The sequence below is a fragment of the Mycteria americana genome, chromosome 8, assembly GCF_035582795.1.
Source record: "Mycteria americana isolate JAX WOST 10 ecotype Jacksonville Zoo and Gardens chromosome 8, USCA_MyAme_1.0, whole genome shotgun sequence".
Lineage (NCBI taxonomy): Eukaryota > Metazoa > Chordata > Aves > Ciconiiformes > Ciconiidae > Mycteria > Mycteria americana.
Window position 1 is genome coordinate 28390853 of NC_134372.1, and position 16225 is coordinate 28407077.

Below are 16225 nucleotides of genomic sequence, written 5' to 3' on the forward strand. Positions count from 1 at the left end.
GGAAAGAAGCGGAGAGCAAGACAGTTAGTGCTGGCAGAATTGTGGACGAAGAAGCCCTGCATACAGCCCCCGCATTCAACAGATGAGTTCCCCGAACCCAATGCCCAAGAGATCTGCCTCAAATCTCCTTCAAGGTGGGAGAATGGTATCTTATAGAGGCCTTAGTTTGGTCTCCATATGGGAGCAAAGACACAGGCAATCGGCGTTCTGGTGCAGAGACTGGCCCACTGATTCCCCTGATGGCTAAACTGCTGTTGGCTGGGAACGTGTGTCAGATTTCTAGCTCGGGACACACTGACACATGCTGCGGAGATGAAGGCTTCCTGCTGGTCTCGTCTGCCTCACATCACTATGAAGTGTAATTAAGAGCAAACGAGAATGGCCTTTGTTTCTCATCACGGAGAGAGCAGAGAGCACACTCAATGCATGCTATATCAGCTGTGACTATTAGCCATGGAGGGGCAATGGCAGTGGTCGAAGTCACCAATTTTCAGTCCAGTTACTCCCCAGGAGTCGTCCCTGGTGACAAGATGAGACTGTAACAAGAGCTAAAAAAGCAACTGCTGCTTCTCTGGCATCTCTCACCCACCTCTCTCCTCCCAGGTTAAGTGCATCTTTTCCCAGAGGCCTAGGAAGAAGATAGAAGCTGTCCTTAAGTGGCAGTTCTCAACAGCTACACTGCTGAAAATATTTTGGGAGAAACGTTCTATTTGCCTATTTCTTGGCTAGCTCACCCACAGTTAGAGATCTTGCAATTTTATGCATGCACTATAAGGACACTTCAGCCCAGGATCAGAGATTAGGACAGTGCATGTCTGGGCTCTTATTCAGAGGGAATAAAGAACAGCCATCAGCATAAATAGCTGAACATTGCTCGCGTGGCAGTATGTGCGTTTCTAGCTTTGCTGGAGAACTGTTACAGTCTACAAAGCCCTTGAATCGACATCTGCAAGCCTCATCTCCACCCAGAGTGAAGAAGCTAAAACCATTCGCTGGCAGAGCTAACCTCTGGGCAGCTAAATGGATGTTTTTCATCCCACCTGTTGACTGCATGTTCCTAAGCCCCTGAGGCAGAGCCATGACTCTGGGCAGCTGGAGCAGACCGAAGCAGGGACTCACCAATTCCTTTGTGGGGATCAGGAGGACAAGAAACAAACTTCAGAACCTCAGCCCGCTTCTCTCGCAGGCCCCAGCGGTAAAGGATTTCTCCATAGCACTTCTTAAAGTCATCAAATTGCTGAGTGTTGGCAGGATCCAGGAGCCTAGAGGAACAAACAGCATTGTCATCCACCTGATTCACTCTCTGAGACCCTGGTTGCAATCCTCTTCCCAGTGATGGCTATGCAATCAGCTCACATTGCTAGAAGAGCAGCAGATTACCTCCCACGTGTAGCTGAAACACTACTGAACACTAATTCATCTGGCCTTCACTTGTTCTACACTCAAGGGTGTGATGAATGGGTGGACCACCCTCTGGGGCCCCCACAACGGCCACTTATAGATGTGTGTGCAATCCCAGCAGAGTTGATCTGCAGTATGAAGCTTCTCCAAATAACTATCTAAAGGAATAGGTCTAGGAGCAGGCGTGCTACTTCCCTTCTAGTTTTCACAGTATCAACAGAGACCTGGCTATAGAGCTCCAGCTGACTTTGGCACAGAGTGATGCATCCCTGAATATCCCCGAGGCACCCTATAACCTACCTTTTGTTTTTCTCATGCTGGTCTTTCTCACGCTCCCGATGATCGGGATACATTAGGTTTCCATAGCGGAAGTCATCTGGAGAAGACTCGCACCAGGGAGTGGAGGTCTGCTCCGTGTCTTTGTTTGCTGCAAGCATCGAAAGGTTGTGAGCATACCGCAGAAAGCACAGCACTCATGAGCCCAACCTCATCAAAACTGGGGTGGGGAAGGAGACATGGAAAACCACACATTCGCACACCCTGCTTTTCTCTCTAAGGCATGGTCGTATCACCTTCTGCATTTGTACAAACACTGCCCTCCCTCAGAAAACTAAGAGCCAACCTCTACTTGCCAGTGCTCCTACTGCGCTTCTGGTGACAGGATGGGAATGAGGATCATCAGGCAGAGAAATCTAGCATGGAGGAATCCCTTCTGCTTTCCACTTTAGAGAAAAAGTGTCTAGGGAATCAATCCCATGGAGTTTGCTTGGGAACGTTACCCCTGGCAGGCCTGGGCTCCTCTTTCCTAGACAGGGAGGACTCTCATCACCAGGGCTGCTGTTACGTAAAGGGGCCTCTGTATGTAAGGTATTGCCCTGGGGGCAGGGAGAAGACTGCTAATAACTGCTACAAGACAACATCAGCTCCATTAACCCCCATTCTCCACTCTTCCCCATGTCACAGATGCCTTGATATCGCACTGAAAAGTTACAGCATTGGTGCTAACAGGACTGATGCTGCCCTGAGGCTATATATATTGCTAGGAATCAGCCAACAGCTTCAACTCTGACACTGGAGCCCTTAAGAGTGACTTGTCTTTTGACACTTTCACAGCTCAGCAGAAAATGTCCTTAGGCCCGTGGGTATTCATGCCGCCAAGAACCCAGCCTTCCCAACTGCTGCTGTTTTTCCAGTGGCAGAAGAAAGCACAACACTGCTTTTTCCCCTGAACCCTGTGGAATTAGCTGGCTGATGACACTGCAAGGCCACTCTCAATAACAGTTCAACGATCACGGTGACTGGGAGAGGTGCCTGAGGACTGGAGGAAAGCAAGTGTCACTCCTGTCTTCAAAAAGGACAAGAAGAAGGACCCAGGGAACTGCAGGCCAGTCAGCCTCACCTCGATCCCTGGGCAGGTGACAGAGCAGCTAATCCTGGGAGCCATTTCCAGGCACATGAAGGACAAGAAAATTATCAGGAGTAGTTGGCATGGGTAACAGCCTCAAACTGTGCAAAGCGCTAGGGCTGTGGAAAGCTTACAGCACCAAGCAGCATCGAGGCAGTCACCCCGACTGCTAGCTATAGCCAGGCTGGAAACAACATGGTACAAACTGGTCTCTCTCTTTACTTGTCTCCAACGGGAAAAGGCAGCAGTGGGAGCTCTTGGCTCTGGGTTAACCTGCGATCCAGGGGCCTAGCTCGGTATGTCTAGGGCGTTTGTAACAGTTTCTCCCAGCTGGACAGCACGCTACAGAAGTCAGAAGGGGCAGGACTGCCGGAGCATTGACACAGTTACAGCAAGCCCTGCTCACTTCCAGCCATGGAGTCACATCATGTTGGCCAAACTCCGGAAAGCTGCTCTGGCAGAGCACATCTGCAATCACAGCCAGTACTAACTCCCTTCTTTCCCAACCACAGGAGCCACCTAAAACCTAGGCCAGAAGGGAGGCAGATTCTTCTATTTACTACCCGGGTCTTGGTACCTATGCTCCAGCCTCCGGTGCCAAGTCCAGGATCTGACATGCTGGAACAGGAGCCAGAGGAAGTAAAGCTTGGCTGTTGAGGGGGAAAGGAGAGGAAATCATGTCATCTACGTGAGAGATGTTCAAAGATATCCAAGACAAGCGGGAAAGAAATAGTGGTCATACATATCGGCTGTGGGAGGCCAGGTTGGAGGCACGCTGAGGAAAGGGGCCATAGGAGTTTGGGCACCCCTGTAGCCTGGATTGGGCTTCGAACACGCTGCATAGCATGGCCAGGGTCTGCACATCGTGGAGCTGCGAGTAATGAGCCAGCCTGGCAAATGAAAAAGACAGGCATTGTGGGCACAGTGGAAAGCAGAGCTCCAACTGCACCTGGCCTATTGCTCAATGTTAGCCAAAGAAGACCTGGGTGCTAGATGGGAGGCCAAATGCTGCCTCCTGCATGTCATAAACACACTTGCAGCTTCCCTTCTTGATGCATCTCAGGCTTGAGAGAGGAAGAAAATACAAGCTGTGGCACTATTCCAAGTCTGAAATGATGCCATACAACGTACGTAGTTATGGAGGGCTCTGCTTCAGCAACCATTCCCCAACCCCTCCTCAGCATTCAGACACCTACAAGGATTCCAGTAATTGACGTCCAAATGGATGTTGTGCCCAAGGTATCTCCAAATCTGGGTCAGACTTCGGTCCAAGACAGAGATCAGTGGCTACCATGGCCAGTGACCAAACCTGGCAGACGGGAAGGAAAAGCATCAAAGCTACAATTACAAATAACCACACTCCTAGGGCATAGGTGTGCACAAATTCACTCACAGAGAGATAATAATGGAGCTTGCTTTCCCCCCCACACTCCCTGGGAGTGGGGAACAGTTTTAGCCACTGTGTCACAAATAATATATAGAGTAACACAAAACCGAAGCTTTCCTTGTCCCACTGGCTTTGAGCTTGGGTTAAACTTTGAAGAAGCATAGTCTATAGTTTAATAGACCTGTTAGTAGTCCCACAGCTGCTCACTGTGAAACCAGAGAGAAAGGAACAGGAGAGAAACTGAAACAAGGACAGGGCTGAGTACAAGAGAGCACAGAAAGGAAAGTAAAAGATGCCACTTCCTACACTGCTATAGAGCACACCTTACATGTAACCTGCAACTCAAGCCTCCATGTCTGCTAGGAACAAGGCAAGTTGCATTACAGGCTAGAGTTACATGGGACAGGGAAAAATAAGCAAGAAACAGAGGTATCTCAGAGAAATCTTACTGAAGTTATTCCACCCGAGCTCTGGTCCAACATGGGCAAACCAGACAGCAAGATGAAGCACAGACAAAGGGGAAGTAGACCTACCTTCTCTCTCCTGGTCTAGCAGAACCCACCAAGAAACAAGACAACAGCTTGGGTCTGCTTCTGCTTAAATCAGGTAAGCCTGTGCATGTTCCCTGCCCAGGTCTAGGAAGAGCCAAATGCTCAGGAGAGGTGCACAGGCTCCTCTGGCAGTGCCAGCTTGCTCCCATCTCTTTCAGGCACTCCTGAGTCCTGTCAAATGTTCTGCCTGTTGCGATGGACTAGTCACATGGAAAAGGATGGGTCAAAATACCCATTTTTGTCCTATTTAAGCAGCCAGCCCTGTTCTGGGGCTGAGTCCCTGGGCTCATACTCTCTTGGGGAGAAGCTAGCTGCAGTTAGCACCCAGTGCCAGTGCAGACGAATACCAAACAATGGGAACAATTACATAAGACAAAATCACCGATCAAAATGCTGACAGCAGCCAGGCAACTGTGTGCACATTTACTCCATTTGCTGACTCAAAAGTAAGCTGCATTCCTCGCTTTGCCTGTGGGAATTCCCTGAAAAATGTGCTTCACTCAGTTTGGCAAAGGGCATAACACAATCTGCTTGCAGCCCTGGGAAGGAATCTCTCGATGCCAGGAGTCAATGAGGCAGAGACCACTTCCGTGGCTGTTCCACAGGCCTTGGTTCACCAACGAGAGACTCCCTGGAACAACTGCTGAACACAGGTGGCTGCTGGGGTATGAAGGTGACAGCACAAGCCATTTGAGGGTAGCACAGCATGCTGAGGAAGAGGTCTGATTCAACACGGTACCTGTACGAGATCCCTCCGACCCACAGCCAAGGCTGAGGCAGCGTTCTTCTGGCAAGTCTCCTGGATATTATTCACATTTAGTCTAAAAAGAAAGGAGATAGCTCAGCTCTGGTTAGCACATTGCCTACAAGGGTACATGGGGGGAAAGTGGTACTGGCAGCAGTGAGTAGCCCAGAACTTCCAGATCAGTATGAGCCTGTGAGCATGCCCAGGATCCCATCCCTTCCTCCCCTGTTATTCAGGGATCACTGCCATCCTTCTGGCAACTCCCACTATTATTCTTCCCTAACACACTGCACATCAAGTCCAGCTCCAAACTAGCTGGGACTGATCCTAAGATGCACTGCTTCCAAGGAGATATTGGACCAAACTTGTGCCAGGATACCACCAAGCCAAGATTCATTCTTGTCCCTAGAAGCTGGTGCCATCAGTTACATGGTCCTGTTCCCATTCAGCCTGATGGTCTGCTCTGACTGACCTGGAAGGAGACGGCGGTACGCTGTGAAGAAGGAGGCTGGTCTTCAGCCTGTTCCCCAGTAGGACAACGCACCCACTGGGGAGTCTCTGAGGGGCTAGCAAAGTGGGCTGAGGAAACTCACGTGGGCTTTCCTGCTTATCGTCAGAAATCTTCCTGAGACACTTGACACTTTTACTGCTTAGGATCTTAGAGCAAATGGAAAAGGGTCAGGCTGTTTACACATGAGATACCCAGAGAAAAAGGTCCAACAGGTCTTTTAGAAGAACATTCGTTTTAATAATATAGAAAAGAGACAAGGAAGATTTCTTCTCTCTTTTTTCCTCCTCCTCCTTTAAGAAGGGAAGCCTCCTTCTTCCCTGAATGTCTACAGACTGGAAATTCTGTGAAGGACCAGATAGTATTACCAAAGCTAAGGAAGCAAAAATTCAGAGATTTTGTAACTATCTGAATTAGACAGTTTGGAAAAAGAAGGTCCTTGTTTAAAAAAACCAAAAACCAAAAAACCCAAAACCAAACAAAACAAACATAACTTCTCCATCCTTTCCATTAAAGCAGAAGAACTTGCTGTACAGACACTGTCATGTACAACCAAGTTTCCAGGTAAATGGGGTACTCCAAACACTTCTGAAATTAAAAAGCCTTATGAGCTAATAACAGTTTTATAGTACGAGAATGTGCATTTATTGGGATTTTTAAGCCTGTGCATTTAAGTGTGGAGTTTAGCATGTGATTTGAAAAAGATTTTGTACTAATTTCTCTCTTTAGCTGACGAAAACCTGAACCTGCAGTGATGATGCTGGATCACTGGTTCAAACTCTGTGTACAATACCCCATCACAAATTTCTTCAATCACACTTTTCAGATTTATAGGAGACAAGTCCCCTCTCACGGGCAGAGAGGGATACCGTAAAAAAGCAGCAAGGCAAGAACAGAGGAAGAAGGTACAGAAACATTCAAAGATCAGTGCTGACTGATTTCAGGATTAAAGCACATTAATGCCAGAGATGGCTGCTTTCATTTGGGAAAGGATGCCAGCCCGTACTCACATGTAGAGCTCTCCCAGCAGCTTGTGGACAGGCAGCAAGCAGGAAATATCTTGGATAATAACTTTCCCAGCGGCTTTGATGGGTCGGTTGTTGGCATCTGTCCCTTCTCGTTTGCTTTTCCACCTCCTTGATTTCTGCAGAACAAATGGCAATGTGTTACTGGGCAGGAGGACAGCAGGCTTCTTGGGCCAGGGAACAAAGCACTAGGGTCAGGAATAATGCAAGCAGCACCCAAACCTGCCTTTCAGAAGGCTCTGTGTTACCCTGGAAAACATCCATGACATGCCCAGGAGAACAAGCATCTCCATCTGTAGGAAGTGAAAAGCAGGTCAAGGCAGCGAGCTCAAGGTCAAACTCACTCAAAAAGTATTTTGTGAGTTCCCCTGTGAAAGCCAATAGGAGAACAAATCAGCATCGGGATGCCAATCAAACCTGGGCAGGTTTGGCAGGAGGACCATTCAATTATCATTCTCATTAGAGGTCTGGTCTGGGAACCCTCTGCACACAGACCACCGCTGACTTCAGCCAACATCAGCACAGAGACATGTGGGAGGCAACTTCTGCTTGCCCTTAGCTTCAGGGCAAGCTGACAGCTCCAGACTGTCTCTTTTGGTCTCTTCTTTCAGTGTTTGAGTACACCCTTGTTTAGCGCCAGGAGAGGGCTCCCACCTCCTGCTTTATCAACAGCTTCAAACAAATAATTGGCAGATGATAAAGCAGGGCCCAAGTTTTCCTAGCAAGGATCCTTAGCTACCATGCTCACAGCTGCTTACGGCTGGCTCAGGACATAAGGTGGGTGGGAGAAGAAAGGAGAGGAATCAACATAAGGGAACAAAAACAAGAAGCCAAGATTCCCAAATACTCCCCGTAATAGACACAGAGGCCGTCTTAATGCCAAGCTGCATAAAGCTACCTTGGCTGTATGAAACACCGTAGAGTATTTGGCTAGTATCCTGGCCTCTTCCAGCTCCTCGCTCTTAGGATAGTGAGGAAGAGGGATGAGAGGATGTGTGGCAGCACGACAGGCAGAAGGCACTGGAGCTCTACCGAGGGAAGCACTGGCTGCTATGCAGGGCTCCCAAGTGCAGCGAAGGACGCTTTGCGATGCTGCTCCCCTGTGGCATGTTCTCTCACTGACACACGGAGTCCATGCTCCTATGCAGAAGTGTCTCCTGGTCATACTGCTACGGTGGGTGTCCTGAGGCACTTGTGGTGAGGCTTCCTACACCCCTATCTGAAGCAGAACAGCCCCTTTGAAGGAAACAGCAGAAGATCCCTGTGCTGACGGCCCTGCAAGGCAGGCAGAGCTCACACAAGCAACACATCAGTGCTCCTGAAGAGCAGGCTGGCCTACAGGAAGGGCAAGTCTTTGGCCTGCAAGCAAGGTCACCTCTACTGTGGATGTCAGGCCAGCTCTGGGCTGGCTGGGTGCCAAACTGCCTTTGACCATGATCATGCAGTCCTGTGAGAGCCTGGGCAGGCTTATCACAGACACAAAATGCCCTTAAAAAAAAAAACAAACCACACTAATAACCTTAAGAAATTAATTCCTCCTTCACTGCCTCTCTGGCCCAAGCTTAGGCCAATGTGCTGAGTAGGTCTTGCCATGCTAAGCATACTACTGGCACATGCCACAAGAAGCAAAAAGGATGTGCTCCTGAAGTCACTCTGGACACTGGGTGACCAAGGCTCAGAGGCTCAAGCACAGGCTTGACAGTAAGTGAAGAAGGTATTTCAGACTTCAAGGAGGTGAAGGTGGATTTTTCCAGAGATGCCCATGTGACAGAGCATCACCAGTTCCCCTGGTCTTCCACCACTTCCCAGAGTAAAGAGGAGCAGAGTGTGCATGCTGCCCAACATTCAGAAGTGCCAAATGCTGGTGGAAACAGGGCTGTCAGCATTCAGTGCTATGGAAAAGCTGGCTGACGAGGACATGATTCTGTTCTCTGCCACATCCCCTCAAGTCCTAATTTGTCCAAGCAGAATTTGCCTGCAGTATTTATCTGCTACATCACTCTGAAGCTGAGAAGCACTATGCAGTAGAAGGTGGCTAGAACGTGGTCAGGTGAGAGACCAAACTCTCTTCAGTCCATCAGTTCCTAATCAAGGCACTGTCTGGATCAGCTCTGGCTCTCTTGCTGTCGGGCAGACTATACCTCTTTTGATAACACCTAAAAACATAGCTACCCTTCCCGTGCTGAAGGATGTGGGCTGTATTACAACAAGATTCCCAAATAACAGTGGCACCTGTACCTCATTCCTTGTCAGGGCAGCCAAATGCTGTCTCCTAGGTGCAGCAAGGAGCTGCTGATGCTGCCAAAAACAATACTTGAGCAAAGCTTGGGAGCCCCAGCACAATGACATGCCATCAGGGCAAGAGCTCAGGCACTGTTCTGGAAGGGCTACTAGGCTTCTCACAACAAAACCTGTTATTTGTGCTGTGTTGAGCAGGTATTTGAACCCAGGCTTGCAGACGCAGAACCACATTCTGCAGGTCTATCACCAAGGGCTTCTAGAGCTTGGCAGGTAATTTGGAGAGCAACTTGCCACCTCCTGACCATCTGTAAGCCAGCTGCTCCCAGGACTTGCAGCCGATGGAGAGTTCCCTCTGACTGAGGCAGGTTCTCTGCCCTGTCATCAGGAACAGATTCAACCTGCTCCTGCCCTCTGCAAGAGCGGACTGAAGAAGCCTCCCAACAGGCATTTCAAAGACTAGAAACATGGACAACACATATCACTTTCCACAGTTAATTCAGTCACTTTTTTTGGAGGAGAATGACAACAAATGAGGATGAGAATGGAAAAGAGATCCCATGAATGGTTTCCACTGCTTGCTGTTAGCATATCACCAGACAAATGAAGACACTAAATGTATCAGAACCCCCTGAAAACTTGGACTCACAACAAAATCACCCTGTTTTCTTCCTCTTAGCACTGCCTATTTACTGGCAGAAAGGGAAGCCCTAATTCTTTATTGGTGCAGCTCCTGGAGTAGAGTCAGTCAATGGCCATATGCCCTGCCAGTACTACACTTCCATGACCATTACATCCTGCCCCTCGAGCCGTGGCAGAAGAAAATCACAAAGCTACGTGTAAAGTCACCATTAAAAATGTCTGGTTTTTTGCAATTCAGGTTTGCCTCAGCTACAGCAACAAAGTGTTAGAAAAAACTATGATCAGAAGTATGGGAACCATCATGGATGCTCATCACCACTGACAGCAGCAGCTCTACTTTGAACCAAATAATTGCTAGCATTAATTACAGGAGTAGCTCTCCACCAGGCAGTATTTGAGCAAATTAATAGGGATTACCAGAGGCAAGGAGAGCTCTAGCTTGGGTCTGTCTGGGCAAGGTCTACCACAAGGTTCCTCTCTCCCTTTTGCTTCACCTTTTCTCCCAGGAAAAGCTCCCACTTTCGATATGGTGTTATCGAAAGGTGTCATCAAGGCTCAGGGGCATTAGGGTAGAACAGAAATTAAGTCTCTTCCTAGGGGCTGGAACACAGGTCACGAGGAGGAGCAGGGAAAATAAAGGTTGGAGCTGAAGCAGAAATGAACGTGCGTGCACCAAGCTAACTATTGACAGCTGAAGGTAAGAGACACAGGTCTTCTGCACTGCCCCTGACATTTCTAGCCTTTTCTGCAGCCTAGAATCCATGCCAAGGAGAACTGCATCTACCCAGCTGCTCCTGAGAGTTTAAGGAGGAAGAAAAGAAAGAAAATAGCTACAGTAATAGTAAATTAAGACTCATCAGTTCCTCAGAGTACAAGAAGGAAAGAAACCAGAGCATTTATGACAATCATGGGGTTGAAGGTGACAGCGGGGAACAGCACTGAATAATGACTAAAAAAGCCAGCCTGCACCTGCGCTACTGTACCCAAGGCTGTAATTTGCTGCAATCTGAGGTGATAACGATGGCAGTAAATGGGTTACATGTAGAAACAGATAGCCCAAGAATAAGCCACCAACTGCTTCGTAGCAACCACCATCATCACTGCATACTCAGCAGAAGTAGTTACAAAATGCTGCATGCCTGCTTGGAAAGGATGCTCAACATTTGGGTGTGTGTGTCTTTGGATCCTGCTGAGGCAGGCAGTGCTGTAAGTAGCGTCGTGAAAAGTAAAGCGCCTGTTTCGCATAAGCATATGCAAAATTTCAGGGTTCGTGGTATAAACTGGTGTTAGTAGGGCAAAGGGAAAGGTTGCGGATAGAAGGGAACAGACTTGATGCCAACGATTAGGCCGCAATAAGGCGTGTACAAAATAAAGAGTTAAACCTGCTCAAAGTCAGGTTCAAGCTGCTTCTAATATTATTTTTTTAAATAAAATTTAAAAATTGCTGGCTCCCTGCAGAAAGCTAAGCTCCTTTATTCTGAACAACTGCCTACAGATTAACTCCCCCCTGCAGGTCATGCAGCACTGCTTGGATTTTCTCTTCAAAATAATCAACATTTACTATTTCCAGTATCTTCCACAGTACCAGGCACCTTCCACAAAAGGGCTAAAAAGTCTGAGGCACTTTTGAATCAAGTGCCCCACAGCAGGAATATTTCTTTATAACGTCCACCAATTAATAGCTGGCACCTGCCCTGAAGCACAGGCATTTCAGAAGTGGAGACTAGTCATTACCTAGAAAGAAGGAGGAATTATTCCTTCTTCTAGACTTGCTAAGCTCTTGCTTCCCTGAGCACCTTAAGCAACGCTGAGCTCTTCTTCCAGAAGGAAGGTACCTGGTCTGCACAAATAATCCACACCTCTCTTTATGCATGCCTGCATCTTTGCCTTGGGCACTACTGCCCACCTTAGAGAACATGATTAGCCCTCTTCCAAAGGTTATCCACAAATACAATCAATCCTTCAAGGCTTGGACTAATTCATGTATCATTTTTAAATATGCATTACACAAAATTGTAACTTTATCACATCACTACTTCCTCTTCCTTCCAAGCCAGTGGTAAGGGAACTAAACTGTGGCCCTTTGTGCATCACAATTTACCACACCACAGGCTGTAAAGTTCCTTGCTTGGTTTTCTTTCTTTCAGTCTATTCCTGGTCCAAGACAGAACTTCATTTCTTGCCTCCACTGCTCACCTTTCTTTATTAGCTCTTTGCAGAAAGCCTTGATGGAGTCAAGTAAATTACTTCTGGTGTCTTTCATCTATTATTTGCTAGTATAGTCTTAGAGCTGTTGTAATTAGGAAGGCTTGATCCTATTATACCAAGTTAAATTAGGTGTTACAGGATTCTATTTTATTCCGTGCTGTCTCATGAAGAGATAGCATGAAGGACAGCAGCTGCGAAAAACCAGTTGTTCATACAGACATTAAGAAAAACGAACTTGAAGAGATCATCTTTAAATTGAAATGGAGTTTTCTAAGCTTTGCCCATGCTTGGCAGATGAGTGATGAGATAGTAATTGCCCAAATTTACAGCACAGCTTGAGCAACGCTGATATCATCAAGATGTTCACATGAATGATGTTCAAGCTTGAGGGACACGTGGACCTGACTAATGGAAAATGACTGTCAAAGCAGTCTCAGAAGGGCATGTGCCAGGAGGAGGGAGTACCTGCCAGGGTGGCTGGAAGTGCAACCACTTGAACTGAATGCAGGGTGGTGCGATTCCAAGGGCTGGGAGAAGATCACAAATTAAGGAGAAATTCTATTTATTGCTCCAGGAAATAAGACTTTATGGTGCATTGCACTGAGAATAGGCAGCTCACTTTAATGAGATGACAGATCGTTGTCAGCAGCTCAACCAGTTTGTTTCTTCCACAGCTCTTAAAACCTTGCTGGAGAGGGAGGATCACTTATCTTTTTCAGGTGCTCTAATGTCAGTCTTATCAGTTGGTTGATGATGCGTAGTAATCATTCAGCTCCTCTGCAGTGCACTCTGTTTCTTAGAAGTTGATCTTTTCTTACACTTCAAACTACACCTTGGCATCCTTTCCTGACTGCTAGGCCAGGTAAAATAGGCATGTTGCATGTCAATGTTTGTACCCTGCAAACCAGTGTCCACTCCTGTCCACTTACACGTGCATTCACTCTTACTAAATCCCTAGGTCCTGTGTGGAGTGCAAGTCCCCCACCTCTGTGCAGGTTACTCAAAGGCAGGCAGGTGGCATTTTATTCTTGGGCCCTTGGGCAGAAGACAGGGTTATATCAAGGACAGTATTAGCACAGCGCACAGTACCGGGAAGTCGTTAATTGCTTGTATGGACCAACGTCGCCGGGCAGAGCGAGGAGACATCTGCATGTGAAAACGTTATACCCAGGAAAAGGGAAGAAAGACACCAAGAAAATTAAAGACAAAGGTAAATAAACTGAAATGAAAAGTGCCCTGAACCAGCAGAGTAAAAGATACTGTTCCCAATGGTTCTGTTACACAATGAACAGTTGCAAACCATGATCCCCCCCTTCCATCCACACATGATTGTACTACACAACATTACCTACGGCTCTGGCAAAGCAAGGGCTGCTGTGTCTGTGCCCCACACCAGCCTCTGTGGAAGACTTTAGCAACCACAAATCTGAACACCACAAGTCTTCCACACGGAGTTGTATTACGTGCTTCACGTGACCTTGTTCATACCATGAATTGACAGCAGAGCAGAGGACAACACGCTGGTGCCCCACATGCCAGGCTCCTACTCCAACCAGTTTTACTCCTCTTGGCTGAAGAGGAAGGCAGCTAAGTGCAAACTGCATCATTTTTAACACAGCTGTCCAGCGCCATAGCACAGAAATCTGCAGGAAGCTAGATAAACACTCCTGCTTACTCAAATATCCCTTTAACATCCAGCATCCTCCAGGACTTCATTCACTGGAACCTGCTGTAACCGTTCACTTTCATTTTAAACAATAAAAGCCACATGTCAAGATATTAGAAGGGATACAGAGACCCTGCTACTTGGCAGGGCCACGTGGAAATTGTCATTATGGGCTGAGGAACTCATTCAGCTTGAGTGAGCAATCAAATTCACTGATTGACTATGCAGAATAGCTCCAAAGTAGGCTTTCATTATGAACTTGCAGACATTTCATTAAATACTCAGTGCAGTATTATAGCAACAATAAATGGAATCTCTCAAAGCACATTATTGTGCACTCACTTGAAAAAAAGAGTTTGTTATAGTTCTGTAAGAGTCAACACAATAAAAATTTGTGTCACGTGCAATGTATTTTACATTTATTTCCAGTTGATGATAGGCAGTCAGGACCATCAGCCATGCCTTCAGCCTCTACTTTCCCTTGCATCTCACTGCTGGGAGAACCCTGCAGTCAGGGAGCCAAGGAGTGAGGCTGGCTGCAGGGGCCTCACAGAAAGAGAGAGGAGAAGACTGAAGCCTTGTGGTACAGGCTCCTCCACCAGGCCTCACAAGAGAAGGAGAAAAGGGTTAGTTGAAGGAAATTCAGTATAGCAGAGAAGCAGCAAAACTAAGCTCAGTCCCCCCACAAAGTCCTGCTCTCCTGTAGGCAGTCACTGCTGCCAGCCTACACTCCCATGTGCTGTGAGTCTGAGAGGTCTGCAACCAGGTGGGCACTAGGCAAAGCCTGAGGGACGTCCTGAGAAGCAGCAGTTTCCAAGCCCTGCCAAATTCCCTGATGGGAAGCATGAGGACACCGCTGTCACCACCCCTGTGTACAGCTGTCCCTCAGGCAAGGCTGACCTGTCCCCAGGTCCCCACTGGCATGACCCTCTAACTGGGGGGAGAAAAACACAGCCATGACACCTTCTTTAAGAGACATCCAGGTTTGAAACACTGATGGCATTGCAACAGTATAGATACAGCTTCTCCTTTCTGCTGACTACTATTCTTTAGTGGGGGTTTTTTGAGGAGTGAAAAAGAGGGAGGAAGAAAGGAGGAGTGTGCATGTGTGAATAAAAAGTTAGAAAGATATATATATATATATATGTGTGTGTGTGTGTGTGTATATACACACATTTAAATGAGCACAGAAAGGCTCAGTGCCAGATTTTGTTTCATTTTGATTTCCTAAGGAGATCTGTTGGGTTCAGCAGATCCCCTGCCTTTATGGGAACATGACATATTTCCTGTCTAGCAATGGGCAAATTCCATTTGTTTGCTAATGGTAGCAATGCCAGTGGTTGCTACACGGGATTTAAATACCTGGTTATCGCTGACAAATTCAGTTTTGGGGCTGAAGTTATATAACATGAGAGTTAAAAACTGAAGTTTTGTGTGTTAATTTAATGCAAATATAAAATCCAAGCTTCAGAGCAAGGAGCTAACTAGACTCAGAGTCTGAGCTTTTTAAAATCCTCACAATGAAATGACATAAAAACACATAGCATTGATCTAATAGAGGCCATGACATCAACTCCTGAAGAATCAGAAAACCTTTGCTGAAGGGAGATACAGCTTTTTTGGATTTTTTAAAACTATTTCATCTGCAAGAACATTTCAGCTAGCTCCCTGCTAGGGCCCTTACACTTCTTCCAACCCAGTGTGCGAGGAGATAGCTTGGCACGGGGAAGGGGAACACAGGAATTTTCTGTGGCAGACACGGCTACACACATGCTTTGTTCTCTCGACTTTTTTCCCCGACAAAAGTCTTGTCGCCATCAATACAAGGGCTGGGGAGACAGGTCACATGAAATTGCACCAAGCTGCTTCCATATGTTATTTTTAGCCTTGTCTGTCATCTTAGACAGCTGCATGTCGGAGACAAGCACGTTGCAGAGGACAGAGGTAGCTCTTCAAATAAACTCTCCTGCACAGAGTAGAACAGGCTATAATTCTTGTACCAGGCAGCACCATTTTCTCTTCTCATCAAAAAGAAGTTTGTGGGTAGACAAACCAGAATGGGGACTCCAAGAGTCTTCTGGGGTCTGTATGGAGGCAAAGCTTGCAACAGGGAAGAGAGGCTCTCCCCACAGCTGGTAGATGTAATGACTAACTCACATCACGTAAGCAGGACACAGTCCCTGAGGGGTCAACTGTCATGTCCAGCAGTACTGGAAAATCAAGACCACTTTCGGTGCCCAGGAAGGATGAGAGCTTAAGGCTCTGACTTTCCCTCTGCTCCCAGGACAGGAGTTCCCAAGCCCCACTGCAGCAGAGTGCAGACAGCTCTTGGCTTTCCTTGGGGTACCTGGAAGCTCTTCATTGCTGCAGCAGATGCGTGGTCTCAGCATGGACAGTGGGCAAACTACCCGAATGCCCTGAATTCTCAGGCTCTTGGTGGAAGCTTATC

The 16225-nt window shown here is 47.3% G+C and overlaps 1 protein-coding gene across 3 annotated transcripts in view; it reads right to left on the minus strand.

Moving 5' to 3' along the window:
- Positions 1 to 16225, minus strand: part of WDR59 (WD repeat domain 59) — a 50692-nt gene that overhangs the window by 1769 nt on the left and 32698 nt on the right. The window contains exons 19-26 of one of the 3 annotated variants that reach the window (XM_075510487.1): positions 7008 to 7141; positions 5484 to 5565; positions 4003 to 4115; positions 3549 to 3696; positions 3384 to 3456; positions 1702 to 1828; positions 1120 to 1262; positions 17 to 628 (exon numbers count right to left, since the gene is read on the minus strand). In XM_075510487.1, coding sequence (XP_075366602.1) covers positions 582 to 628; positions 1120 to 1262; positions 1702 to 1828; positions 3384 to 3456; positions 3549 to 3696; positions 4003 to 4115; positions 5484 to 5565; positions 7008 to 7141 — 867 coding nt within the window. In that variant the 3' untranslated portion in view covers positions 17 to 581. Of the gene's footprint in view, positions 1 to 16; positions 629 to 1119; positions 1263 to 1701; positions 1829 to 3383; positions 3457 to 3548; positions 3697 to 3937; positions 4116 to 5483; positions 5566 to 7007; positions 7142 to 16225 lie in introns of those variants that run through there. The other 2 variants (XM_075510486.1, XR_012776916.1) reach the window with 2 other exon arrangements.